General features: G+C 49.9%; 1 protein-coding gene across 4 annotated transcripts in view; it reads left to right on the top strand.

Annotated features, from left to right (window-relative positions):
* zgc:158464 (uncharacterized protein LOC791139 homolog) overlaps positions 1 to 13639 on the top strand; it is a 75848-nt gene that overhangs the window by 45703 nt on the left and 16506 nt on the right. For 3 of the 4 annotated variants that reach the window (XM_062470864.1, XM_062470863.1, XM_062470866.1), the window contains exon 3: positions 8600 to 8818. In XM_062470864.1, coding sequence (XP_062326848.1) covers positions 8600 to 8818 — 219 coding nt within the window. Of the gene's footprint in view, positions 1 to 8599; positions 8819 to 9456; positions 9556 to 13639 lie in introns of all 4 variants that reach the window. The other variant, XM_062470865.1, reaches the window with a different exon arrangement.

Below are 13639 nucleotides of genomic sequence, written 5' to 3'. Positions count from 1 at the left end.
TTTGTTTTTCTGGGAGTCTCCTCCTAATGCGTGGCCTCCCCTGGGGTCCCGCTTGTGCTCGGCTCTGGGAGGATCATTAAACAGGTCGCAATGCGAGCGCTCACGACAAGCCTTTTTTTCCAATAAAGCAGGGGAATCAATACTGCCTGCACCAGTATTTTTTATCAGACTCCCTTTTTAGCCTCTGTGCCCTCAAGGTTTAACTCTGGAGAGTTTGCCCTGTCTCCCTCCCGATGAATATGTATGAAACAATGAAACTGTCTTCCCCATTTGGTTACAATTCATCAACAGTTTTTGAGGGAGTGTTTGATATTGAGCCGTGACTTTGAAGTTCCAAAAGAGCAGAAGTGGACAAATGCTTCTCAAATGATGTGGTTTGAATGAGGCGTTGGACATTGTATTGAGGTGCGTATCATTAGAGGAGACTGGGGAGTGGGGGGTGTCAGGCGAGGAAGGTGTCTACATTTCCTGCTACGTTAGCGACTGTGTCAGCGTTTCAGCATGGTTCCAGCCGTGCTAATGAGAGCCAGGCAGCCGTAGGAGCCGGGACTGTCTGCTCTCAGCACTGAAGAGTTGAAGGAGTTTTCACAGATTTTCTCCGCTCCATCCCGATGCTCGCTTTGTTTTGCTGCAGGGAAAGATTATTGGATTATCGCGCAATATGAACTAGATTTAATTTGCCAAAGAAAAGAGCCATTTCCTGGCAGTTGCAAGAGACATATCTAACAGTTCCTCCGGAGGTTGGTTTCGTTTAGTTGAGTATTTCTTTGTTTTAATGACCATCAGAAGGAAGCCATTAGAGCTCTGGCAGCAAATGGACACAAGGTGACCTCTGACCTCTCCATCACCCACACGCTGGGTCTGTTTCGAATGGGTTTGTTTTTTTTATTTTATTGGAATACCGCTGTTGCACTGAAGGCTGGAGATACAGCCCTCTTGCTCCATGACATCTCTGTTCTTCCCCCGATGAGCAGAATGGATGAGCAGTCTGGAGTTTCCCCTGGGGGTGGGAGGGGGGAGATGTGTGGGTCGGGGGTAGCCAGGCAGGGGAGGCGGGAGCCTGGCTGACTGTTGCCAGAGGCTCGTCACTACTAATGGGCTGTTGACCCACAGCGGGTAGAAGGTGGGGGGGAGGGGGGTGATGTGGTGGCTCGAGTGGCTATTCATCACGGCCATGTCCACGTGTCATCAGGCCGGCTCCTCCAGTGGCTGATCACTAAGGGAGATTAGCCTTCAGACCATATCATCCGCCCCCACACAGGCAGGCCACTCTCCTCCTCTATTCCTCTCATTCCCATAGCCCCAGCCCCAGCCTCAGCCTTCACTTCAGCCCCCTCACAGGAGCTGAACTCTGCATGCACTCTTCTCTAATCCTTAACCAGCCTTATCTCTACTCACAAACAATAGAACCAGAGAGAAGGAGAGAAGGAACAGAGACACAGACTGAGAGAGACGGAGAGAGAAGAGAGGAGAGAGAGAGGAGAGAGAGAGGAGAGAGAGAGGAGAGAGAGAGGAGAGAGAGAGACGGAGAGAGAGAGACGGAGAGAGAGAGACGGAGAGAGGAGAGAGAGAGGAGAGAGAGAGATGGAGAGAGAGAGACGGAGAGAGAGAGACGGAGAGAGACGGACGGAGAGAGAGCGCGTGGTTCCGAATGAGGACTTTTTTTTCTTCTATTTTTTATAGCTCAGGCTCCCACAAAGCCTTGAGATGTTGAGCTTCTAGACATGGTGAGTCGCCTGTCAGTGACTCACTAGAACTCCTCGCTCGTCCCCTTCTGGGAAACTCAACTTAGCATGGCTTAGCAATTCCCTGACAACAACAAAACAAAACCGTTTTTAGACAAATGCTAATCACACTCATACCTGCTTCTGTGTTGCCAGTTCCTTGGAGTCTTTGTTTGTGGGCTGCATGTTTTGCTGCCTTTGTGTCAGGTGTGGGGACAGCTCTGTGATTCATGTAGGTAGAGAGGGCACCTTTCCAAGTCTAGGATCCCATTTATTTTTCCATTAACGAGCCTTCACCGGAGCCCTAACTAGCTGTAATTGTCGCTTGCGCCCCTGCGCCGGATCAATGGTGCTGTCCATGCCGTGGTCAACGACTGGACGGTCATTTACATAGAGGCACGCGTGGTGCCTGTTAAACAGGCCAGAGGAGGATCAGGGACGTTCAGTCACCCAGCGCTCCTGCTAGTCTGTGACAGCCACTACATCACCCCATGCTTAACCCCAGATTGAGATAATCACTCAGCGCCAGCCCCTGTGATAATTAGCAGTCTTCCTGTGTTAATCAGGGGGCTTCTGTCTTTTCCAAAGTCGGGATTTGACCTGGTGTTTTTGTTGTTGTGTTGTGTTGAACGGGTGTGGACAGACTGTTAGTTGTTTTGCGGGTATCGAATTAAAATCACCGGAGCACAAGCAAACAATGTTTTTCCTCTCCAGCTGGTGTGTGTCTTGACTCAACAGCTCAAGGACACGAGCATTATATAGAACTGCAATGTTTACTCTTACGGTGGAAAAAGCATCAAGCAGAAACCAATAATGGAGAGAGGGTTCTCTCTAGGGCCTAAGAGACTGACTTTGCGGGATGAAACAGCCTGGTGATTGTAATGAGGAAAATATAGGTGCTTTTATGTAATGAATGAATGGAATTGTAACACCAAACGAGTCGAGCATTTTGTTTCGATTGTCATTAATGTGCTCATACTGGGAGTCCTTCACTGTCACCTTCTCTTGTTTTACCCTCTCTCCTGCTCTCTCTCTCTCTCTTTCTCTCTCTCCCTGTCCTTTTTTCCATATAGTGTGTATCTTCAGACTGTCTCTCCCATCTCTGTAATGGGCCTGGGGAGGGAAGGAATTCATATGTCAGTGCTTTCAGGGTTAATGCACTCTTCAGCATATCTAACCATATCTCCGGCCATCTGGGGAACAGCAAAAATACAAACACATACACACATTATATATATGCTATTATTTTAAACCTTCTAGCACAATTTAACTTTCCAAATCTTGTTATTCGAATTAGCTGTCTCCACCAGACAGCAGTTAGCATGACTTTGCCGAACAGCAGCTGTGCTGAGCATAACACTGTAGGCTGTGCACCTTCACAAGCCCTGCATCCTGTCTGTAACCAAACAGATATACATAAAGTCGTTCTCTATCAACACTGCCAAATCCAAATATCCACAATGTTTCCATAACCAGCAGCACTCAGCAGTGGGCTGCCTTTGACGTCTTCAGCGCGTGTCTCGTCTCTTGTTATGACAAGTGGCCACAGATCTCAGTGGCAGAAAAGCTTGTTTACAAGAGAGCCCCTGCTACAAAGACTATGACAACATCCAGAAACTATAGGAGGCTTGCTTTATTCTGCCATCCAAACTGGATCCATGGGGCTGTCGGTGGCGCTGGGGGTACCCAGCGCAGGCTTGGCACAGCAGGCGCCAGCAGGGGAGAGAGAGAGGATGGCAGGACCACATTTGTTCCTTCTGGAGAATGCTGATAAAGAGACAGAAGCTGTTGGACACACACAGATTGACAGCCACATTCTCATGCACACAGATTGACAGGCACGGCTGGAGCAATCACGGCTTATTGATTTCAGACACTTTTCAAACTGTTTTTGTATTCAGGATCAAAGAAGAAATAGTTCATATAGACTTGCTGCTCAAGCAGACATGCATAAAGAGGAATTGTGTTCCCTCTGTACTTTTGTAGTTTTCTAGCCCATAGTGGGTAACTTCCCAGCACGCACGCAAGCATGCATGCAAGCTCACACACACACACACACACACACACACACACACACAAACACACACACACGGTTTAGTGATTGCCCAAATCTCTGGTCTCCCAAGTGGGGTGTGGAGAGATGAACCCCAGCATGTTAATGCATCTTCTATATTAAAGTAGAGGGTCCTCAATGGACCTATCAGATGTTGTTCCAGCTGTTCCTTTGGCCGTTTCCTCTCAACCCCTCCAGCTCCACACCTGCAGTATGATACAGGACCATGCATCACTGGCAGTGTGTCTTACGCATCTGACTGTTCCCTGCAATTGTCGAATACGGCCCACGCTTGATATTACATTAACTGCCGAGATGTAGTCCTTTGGCCGCATTCCATCCCAGCCGTATCAACCGGCCTCCAGGTCTTTGTAAACGTCTGGCTTTGGTTTCACAGACCTCTCCTGTTTAGCTGCTTCTCTCATGAAGCCTGTGGAGCACAATGGGAGTCCCCCGCACACACACACACACACACACACACACACACACACACACTTCAGACAGGGACCCGGGCTGCTCATAGCAGAATAAGCCAAGCCAATCTTCGGCGGGCCGACACGGGTCAGGAAGCAAACACCTTTAACTGTCAGCCAGCTCTCAGTCTGACACACGGCCCACCGTGTGTGGCCCCAGATAGCTTAAAGCCCGCAGTGCCATGGCTCGATAGTACCCGGGCCTGCCTTTGCTGGCTGGGGCGATAACACCCGCTGAAATTAAAGGCGGCCGAAAATCGCCACGGACCAGATCCACTTTTTTGGCACAGAGGTTTTGTTAATCAACCTCTAACCTCTCTCACGCACATGTCCCTTTGTCTGCCTACAAGGTCTGCTGAGCGCTTTGTTACAGGTGGCCAGTTCTATTAACCCTTGTGTTATCTTCGGGTCATTCTGACCCATCAGTCATTGTGACCCACCGTCGTATTGCGACAGATTTACCGCATACAAAGACAAAGTGAAGCATTTTCTTTTAACCGTTGGGCTGTCTCAGACCCCCCACATTGCAAAGGTTAAAAGAAAATTATTTTAATTTGTTTTTGTATTGGGTAAAATTGGGTAAACACAACGATGGTTCGTTATGAACCTTTGGGTCATGTGACCCGAAGGCAGCACGAGGGTTAAATAGCCTGTGCCATTACCATTCATAAGCAGCCGACTGCCAGGAAACCGATGAAATAATGGCTTGTTTGGAAGAGAAAGCAGTTTTTTATGGATCTGCACATTGAGCTTCGTAGCCGTGTAGAGACAGAAAAAATATTTATAATATAAAATAATATTTTTTATTATAAAAACTGCTCAAGTAGTACTTTACATGTGACTCGTGGTCACCAGAATATCTGCCTTTGTGCCTTCTGCACTTTTTTGTTTACATCAAAACTGAGCTACCTGCACTTTAAATACAAAATAGGTCTGTATTGAATCAGCCAACATGTACACACAGTTCTACACTATATGTAACCCAGTTAGGGTTAATAACCACATTTAATGATATAGGCATGAGCCTATGGTATTGAGCTTGGTTTAAGAACAAGCTGAGAAAGCAAATCGTTGAAGCTGGTGTGCTTTGGACCCATTGTTTACCAGAGGTGTAAAGTCAATCACACCTAATCCTCCACTAGCTCCGAGTACGTCCCTTAAATGGAGCCCAGATATACGCTGCCCTTCTTAGAGCTCCACAGCAGCAAATCCTCCCCTTGCTCTGCTAGAGTGGGTGGGCTGCAGTCACACACACACACGCGCACACACACATGCACACACACTCTCACACATGCACACTCACACACACACACTCTCACACTCTCACACACCTAGCCAGATAAGGGTGATCCTTTCCTTTTCGATGTTCCAAAACCTTGGCTTTTTGATAAAGGCAGACTATAGGCCCCTGACTTCAGCAGAGGACTTCAGAGTCTTCTAAGATTGGAATTGGAGGGCAGGGGGGTGGTGGTGGGTGGGTGGGTGTGGGTGATGGAGGAGTTGGGGGTCTGGCTGCCAGGCTGCTTTGAGCTAATGTCTGTGATTTAATCCAGAGTACTCCCCTGTTCCCATGCAGCGCCATGCTAATATACCTGGAGAGCCTCTTCTCAGGGACAGAAGGGAGGGAAGGGGGGGGGGGCACTGGATTTATGGGGGAAAGAGATGGTGTTCCGTCTCCCCCAGGATTAATCTGTGAAGTTCATGAACCAGAGAGAGAGGTGGATGGGGGGGGGGGTATCAGAGAAGGAGGCGACCAAGGTTTGTTTCTCTGCCTCTGCTACGGTAAGTTCTGGAATAAAGCATGACACAGGCTTGGAGTTTTTCTGCAGTCAGCAGTATACATGTCATTTATCTCCTCAGGTGAGATCATTTCTCCCTTCCATTTGTGAGCGGGAATCTTTTTTTTCTTCTAGTTGGTGTGTGCTGCTATACGGTGCAAAGGCCATGGAGTGTGTGTGTGTGTGGTGGGGAGAGGGGGGCGGTGAGGGGGTCTGGTCCCAGACAGATGGGGGGGCTCTCCCAGGGGGGCAGCGGATGTGTGGGTTGAGGAGAGGGGCGTGGTGGCTGACCCCTGACCCCGACGAGAAAGGGGAGAGGTCCGAGGGGAGAGGGTGCACTGCAGCTGTTGTTGCAACTGCAAGTTGCTGCTCGCCATCCAGCCAATCACTGTCATCAGCCCAGATGTGGCCCCGCCCCTCCCTGCAAGCGTGCCCCAGCATGGAGGGAGAGAAGGAGCAAAACAAGAGGGAGGGAAGGAAAGAGGGAGCAGGACGCAGCCTTGCTAGGAGAGAGCTGTGTTTGAAGGAGATGCTGCAATCTCCCTGATCCCCCCCCCCCCCCCCCCATCCCAGGGTGTCAGATGGCTGAGTGGGAATCAGGCTAGTAATCAGAAGGTTGCTAGTTCGATTCCTGGCTATGCCAACCAAATGATGTTGTGTCCTTGGGCAAGGCACTTCACCCTACTTGCCTCGGGGGGAATGTCCCTGTACTTACTGTAAGTCGCTCTGGATAAGAGCGTCTGCTAAATGACTAAATGTAAATGTAACCCCCCCCCCCCGCGCTCCTCAGAGGTGCACAGAGGTACACACTGAGGTACTTCACAGATGTTGCTAGTTTTTTTCTTCAAGAAACATCCCCCCCCCACCTCCCTCCTTAATGCTACTAACTCCGTCTTTCTCTCCCTCAGCGAACTCCCCCCCCCCCCCCCCCCCCCTCAGCTGTGCTACCTCAGGTTTGTGTGCTTCTCAGGCAGGGGGCGGGCACTCTTCATACCATATCTCATAACACCACTTTTACCAGGCAGATGAAAGGGAGGTGGGGGGGGGGGGGGGTCAGAGTCAGCGCAGGCGAGGATTACGTGCAGATTTGTGCCCCCCCCCTTCCCCCGGGTGGCTCCATTAGGCTCTGCGCTTCTCTCACTTTTCCGCAAGAGATCCCTTGGGCTCGCAGGGCAATTATGCAGTGGTGTGGCATAATATTTCATTCTCCTCACATTGCATTAGTCTATGGTGGAGTTGGCTGCTAACAGCTTTGCATGGCCAGAGTGGGTGTGTGTGTGTGTGTGTGTCTGTGTGTGTGTGAGAGTGAGAGAGAAAGAGAGAGAGTGTGAAAGAGAGAGAGTTGACAGCTGACAGCTCTACATTATGTGATGGAGATGGAGATATAGAGATGGATAGAGGGAGTCATAGAGAGAGAGAGAGAGAGAGAGAGAGAGAAGAGAGAGAGAGAGAGAGAGAGAGAGAGAGAGAGAGAGAGAGAGAGAGAGAGAGAGAGAGAGAGAGAGAGAGAGAGAGAGAGAGAGAGAGAGAGAGAGAGAGAGGAGAGAGAGAGAGAGAGAGAGAGAGAGAGAGAGAGAGAGAGAGGAGAGAGAGAGAGAGAGAGAGAGAGAGGAGAGAGAGAGAGAGAGAGAGAGAGAGAGAGAGAGAGAGAGAGAGAGAGAGAGAGAGAGAGAGAGAGAGGGTGAGAGATTGTACTCAAGGGCATGGTGCTCTTTTATTATACCAGTCATAATATGAACATGTAACAGATAGCCAACCACCCTTTTATCTGAATTGGCTTGCTCTTTGTTATCATTCATACAGTGCATTGGATTGTGGACGAGGGAGGCATGGGGCATAAAGGTGTTGTGGAGAATGAAGATGAGATGGACCAGGAATGTCTCTCTCCTCTCCTATTCTTTGTTCTGTGTTCTGATGATTGCTGGGCCCCCCAGGCAAGGCTGTTTAGAGCCGTTTTAACCAAGATGATTATGTCCTCTAGAAGGTCTCTCTCTCTCTCTCTCTCTCTCTCTCTCTTTCTGACTCTCAGCAACAACAATAGACCTTCATCAGTCTTCCCCTGCAGCCACTCAGGGGCCTGGTGACGCATCTCACACTCCATGAAACGTGCCCTGGAGGGCCCCCCACTGTACGCAGTAGGTGGTCACAGTCACGGATGTTAAACAAGGAGACAACCCCCCCCTCCCCCAAAGAGCTGGCGTCCCCCCCCCCCCTCTGGTGTCCCTAGCTGTCCTCTATGATCCCTCCAGTGGTGGTCTGAAGTGGTAATTGCTGTTAGCAGGTATTTAGTGTTTGATTAAGAATCGCACCGCCCTGATGTCCCTGCTCTGGTCCCTTGTGCGGTGTCTCAGGGGACGGCTGGAGAGACAGCTGTCCACCCCTCCCTGACTCAGACCACAGCTGTACAGCTGCCTCAGTACTGCATGTGTGAAGTCACTGCACACCAGAGTGACGCTGATTCAACTCGACTTAAACGCCAATAAAAAAAAAAAACATACATATTAAACGCCAGCGGTTAATTGAAGCCTGTGTGACTGTGAGCTCACCGCTGGTCCTCCCGTCCCCCTCCAGAGATCCGTGGAGGCCGGGGCCCCAAGGAAGGCTCGGCGAGGCAGCCGCCCCTGTACGACACGCCCTACGAGCCTGTGGAGAACGGCGGCGGCGACTCGGACCCCGAGCGTCCCCGCTGCCCCAGAGAGAGCCGCCTGCCGCAGGACGACGACAGGCCCCCGGAGGAGTACGACCAGCCCTGGGAGTGGAAGAAGGAGAGGATCTCCAAGGCCTTCGCAGGTACGAGAGCCAGTACGCCCCCCCCCCCCACACACACACACACACACACATTAACCCCCCCACCCCCCCTTTTGGAATCTGCACTTCCATCTCTTTTTAACATGTCCACTTCCCCCTCCTCTCAGTTTTGGAGCACTGACTGTGATGTGATTAGTGCTCCAGGGCTTGTGCAGTGTTTCTGGGGCCTCTGTCCGGAGGTCCTGGTTATGGGCTGCTGGCTCCCTTGTCATAAAGCAGAACGCTAAGTTGATTTGCAGGTGCCTGGACTGCTGCATGAAGCCCTTTCTACGACATCTGTCTATGCTTCAGGCAAAATCTGTGTCGGTCAAGGCACCCCGGTTAGCTGTGGGGGATGCATGTAAAATGTTGAATTGTGTTTGTGTGTGCATCTGTGTGTGTCTGTGTGTGCATCTGTCTGTGTCTGTGTCCAAAGAGACTGTGGTTTAGAGGGCTGCAGCGTGGCTAACACAGCCATAACTGACCAGGGCTGTTCCTTGGGAAAAATTTGACTTTGAAAGAAAATATGACATCTTTTATTGATTCCAAACAACATGTTTTTTTTATTTTTTATCCATGATCCCGCCCCTCACATTTTCCCTCCTTTTATTTTTCTTGTTTTTTTCCCCATCCTTGAACAGCTCTGCTTTGTTATGACTGCATTAGCTACGAGGGCTCTGTAAGTGGCAGTGGATCAGGTCCCCAGAGAAGAAAGGACTGCACCTCTAAATCCCTCACAGGTACCAATGGACGCGGGCTGGGTCTCTCTCTCTCTCCCTAACCTTTCCTCTGTGTCGGCCTGTCCGTCTGTCTGTCTGTCTCTCTGTATGTTCGTCTTAGTTACCCTGTTAACTCACATGAATTAGGTTTTGCCATGTAGATATGTGCTGCCCTTTCCAGCCATTGCTGAAACTGATATTGTTTTTTAATAACTTATTCCTCTTTCCTCGTTATTCTTCGGTCACATAGCTCTCCGATAAGTTTATTTCGGGGGCTGTTTCCTCTCTGTCTCTCTCTCTCTCGTTCTCCTTTGATGATGATTAATTTCATTTCCTCTGGACGTCAAATTGATCTTCTGAACTGAGATAAGAGTGCTGAAGTTGTCCTTCAAAGAGCGTTTCTGTGGTGTAGGATGCTTTGATATATTGCACGCCTTCAAACTTTTTATGTTCTATTTGGCCGTAATGATGTCCTGGCATTGCAAGGAGAAAGGGAGAGAATAAGACACAAAGAAAGCAAAGGAAGGAGGAGAGAGCGAGTGAGAGGGAGAGAGAGAGACGTCTCCCCTGACGATCTGTCATAAAGCAGCTCTTTGGAACAGTCGACCCCTCCCTCCCTCCCTCGTTCGCGGAGAGTAAAGACCTGGCAGCGAACCGCTTCTCTTTCAGATGCCTCGATCATCTAAGGACACTGGAAAGTTCAAGAACTTTTATTCAAAGGGACCCTAGCGCTGTGCACTGTCTACAGACCAATGCCTCTCCGGTTATGCTCCACACAGCCAGACTCCAGATCTTTGAAGATTATGTCATCAGTGTTAGCCCTTTGCGTGGAGTATGTCAGCATTGCTGGGTCCCTGGTGATTGGGGATATAACACATCCAAAGGTCACAACCAGAGACCATCACTGAGGACATGTAGTCAGGGGTCAGACCAGGGTCAAGGGTCAGGGACATCAATTCCCCTGAAGGAAGGGACCAATTCCTTTTCTGCTGTTTTCACCCAAGTTGCCACAAAGCTTTCAAGGGTTTTTCTAGGGAGGGATCTTTGTCAGTAGTTTCAGCAGGCTGTGTATGTTGCAGGTTTAACCACAAGCCGATGCTGAGATTTGAGTTTGCATTTCACAACTCTCATTTGCATAGATTAATAATGAAATTGTTCAAACTTTTCTTTGATTGTTTCCAAACCACTTCAAGTTGCTATTTATATTTAGAGGCTTATGTGTGATATTAAAATCCTGCCGTATAAAAAATTAACCGGTAATGAAGAAAGATGCACACTCTTTTCAATCGAGTCGAGTGTGAAAGAGGTATTAAACAACCAAGCAACCAAACAACAATACGATTACCTTCTCTGGCAAAAGAGCACTTCAATCTATCAGCATAAAGAATAGTTTGTCTTCATTACAGATAGAGGATGGACAGTAAAATAAACCCCCAGCTCTGCGTCACTCTTCTCCTTTGCCTTCCACTTGGCGCTGTCTCACTGCCCGCCCGCCCGCCCGCCCGCCTGCCCACTCTCTCACACACACACACACATGTCCTTGGTTTACAGGTCCACCTACACTATTATTATTCAGCGTGGGCTTATCTCTTGACAGATATGCGATGGGATGTAAATTCCCTGCCTTGTTAGGGGTGTTGGGAGGTTGTGTACATGCGGTCCGGTTAATCACTCATCCTCGCATCGGCCCCTCCCCTCCCTCTGCCATCAGCCCCCCTTCTCCTGACTTTGTGATGGATGAGACAGGAGGGGAGGAAGTGAGGGAGATGCATTAGAATTTGACCACATGAAGAGCATCTCCCTCTGATAGGTGGGGAGGTGGAGTGGGGGAGTGTGGGGGGGGGGGTGCACTCGCTCATGCGTGTGGATGTCGCACGCAAACACCCAGACCCCCGACAAGCTGCCATTGGAAATGTGAGCCGTCTGTGTGTGTGTCTTGCTAGAGAGCCGGTGTTATTTAATCCTTCTCCCCCTGTGTACCGGCTCCTAACTCCTGTCTGTTGGCTGGTGGCCAGTGTAACTCTACACGTTTAATGCAGACCAGATAACAGGAGGCGCTGTCTAGGCAAGGTCCAGGAGAGCAACACGGATTTATAGTTTTCTAATGAATTTTCAAGGACTTAATGACCCAAAAAGATCTGCAGCACAACTCCTCAATGAAATGATTAGTACAGTAGTGATGACACTGGTGTGTTGATGCGGAAGAACCAGGCAGGGGGGGGGGGTATGTGTGGTCGCTCCAGCCCCACGGCTGAGTCTCTGTCCCTGGCTGACATGCCCTGGCCGGTCCCCTGTCCCTATGTGCTGGCTGCTGGTGGCTGGCTGTGTCTCTGATAACCTTCCTGACAGACCCCCTTGATGAGCCTCAAAAGCGGCCGCTGCCTTTCAAAGTGCAACGCACGGGCCGTTATCTTCACCAACACATGCCGACCATGCAAGCGCACACAAACTCTCACTCAAACACTCGCACACACACACACATACACACACACAGATTCTCTCTTTCACTGCAAATCTGCGCTCGAGTGAGGTGGACGGCGTGATGTGATGGATATGAGTTGCGTGTCTGAAGTGGCATTTGCGGGCCCTGTGAAATATTCGCTTGCTGTGCCCGCTGAAATATTCGCTTGCTGTGTATGCTAATATCTGCGGAGGCTGCTTCGGTTTTGGAAGGACCCTAATGCACTGCGTAAATATTGCAATCGACCAGCTTATTTTGAATATGCATGCAATTAGCAGGGCAAATTAAGCAGAGCTAAACGAAATTGCAGTGGGTGAAAACAAGTGGGCCACTGTGATTTATGTGGTGGTGTTGTTTACTTGGATCCCCCACCGTCAAATCAAAGAAAGCAAGATGAACAACTATCTTCTCGTGGAGTCGTTGGAAAATGTATAAACCCCCCTATGAAGGAACGTGCGTCACAGACAAAAGAACACAGGGACGTGATCCGGTTGTAGTTGTTTTGTTGGGCCTGAATGTGTCTAGCCTAGGGGGAAGACCTAGGGGGGAGACTGAGGGAAGGAGAGGGTTCAACAGCCAGCCACCATGCCACCCTGCCTACCGACAGGCATCCCTGGAGTGGTTGACGTCCTTGCATCATCTCTGCCCCCAACCCCGCTCTTCTGAGGGGACAGCCATCTCAGCTTCGCTCCTACAAGTCTCGCCTCAGGCTCTGCACACTCAATTGGATGAATGAAACGGTTGTGTTGATTCCGAACGGATTGGTTCCCCCCAACAGGATACTGCTGTCTGTCTGTAAGCGGCTCTTTCTCTCTGTAAACAGTGGGTTGTATGTACCAACAAACAGCGAAAGATTATGCAAACGACAGACGGCATATTGATGAAAGAGTAGGTTCAAACACTGGTAATGCAGTGTGATATCCATCTGTCCTATAGACGATGGAATGCGATGTGGGAACGTGTTCCGATGCGTGCACGTCTGCTTGTAAGACACAGCCATCCCCCGGAGACAACACGGTCGCCCCGCCTAATGTTAGCGCTTCTTAATTACAGCTAATTGCAAAGACTTCGTGACAGCTTGTATGTGGGAGAGCAATATGTTGAAGAGATGAGGTGTGCAGGCTGGAGGAAAGGGGGGGGTTGGGGGTTTGGGGGGTGGGCAGGGGGGGGTTGGGAGGCTGTCTGTGGGCTCTGTGAGGCCCCAGGGGCCTGCTGGAATGGGGTGAGCTCCAGTAGCCTGCTGAGACATCAGGGGACTGCCTCCCCCCAATGCAACGCTGCCCGCGCAGCAGCCCCATGAGTCACTGGGAGGATGAGGCGTCACTCATACGGGCAGAGTTAACTACAACAACCTGTACCCAACCAGCCAGCACAGGCACACGGATGGATTTAGAACAGTGTGTGTTACTGGAACAGGCAGGGCCTCCAGAGATCGTGGTGTGCAGACTACAAAATTCGGAACCAGCCACAAAATGGCTTGCGTGTTTTTTATGTAGTTTTTTTTCTCCATGTGCTGTCATACGGCGCTGACTGAAAGATTTACATTTCACTCTTTGCTCCCTGTTCACTTTACACTTCATTTACCAGATGCTTTTATCCAAAGCAACAAATAGCGCATGTCAAAAAGTTCCTAGAAAGGCAAAG

Source organism: Osmerus eperlanus, chromosome 10, assembly GCF_963692335.1.
Source record: "Osmerus eperlanus chromosome 10, fOsmEpe2.1, whole genome shotgun sequence".
NCBI classification, from domain to species: domain Eukaryota; kingdom Metazoa; phylum Chordata; class Actinopteri; order Osmeriformes; family Osmeridae; genus Osmerus; species Osmerus eperlanus.
This window is presented reverse-complemented; position numbering and strand designations above follow the sequence as displayed.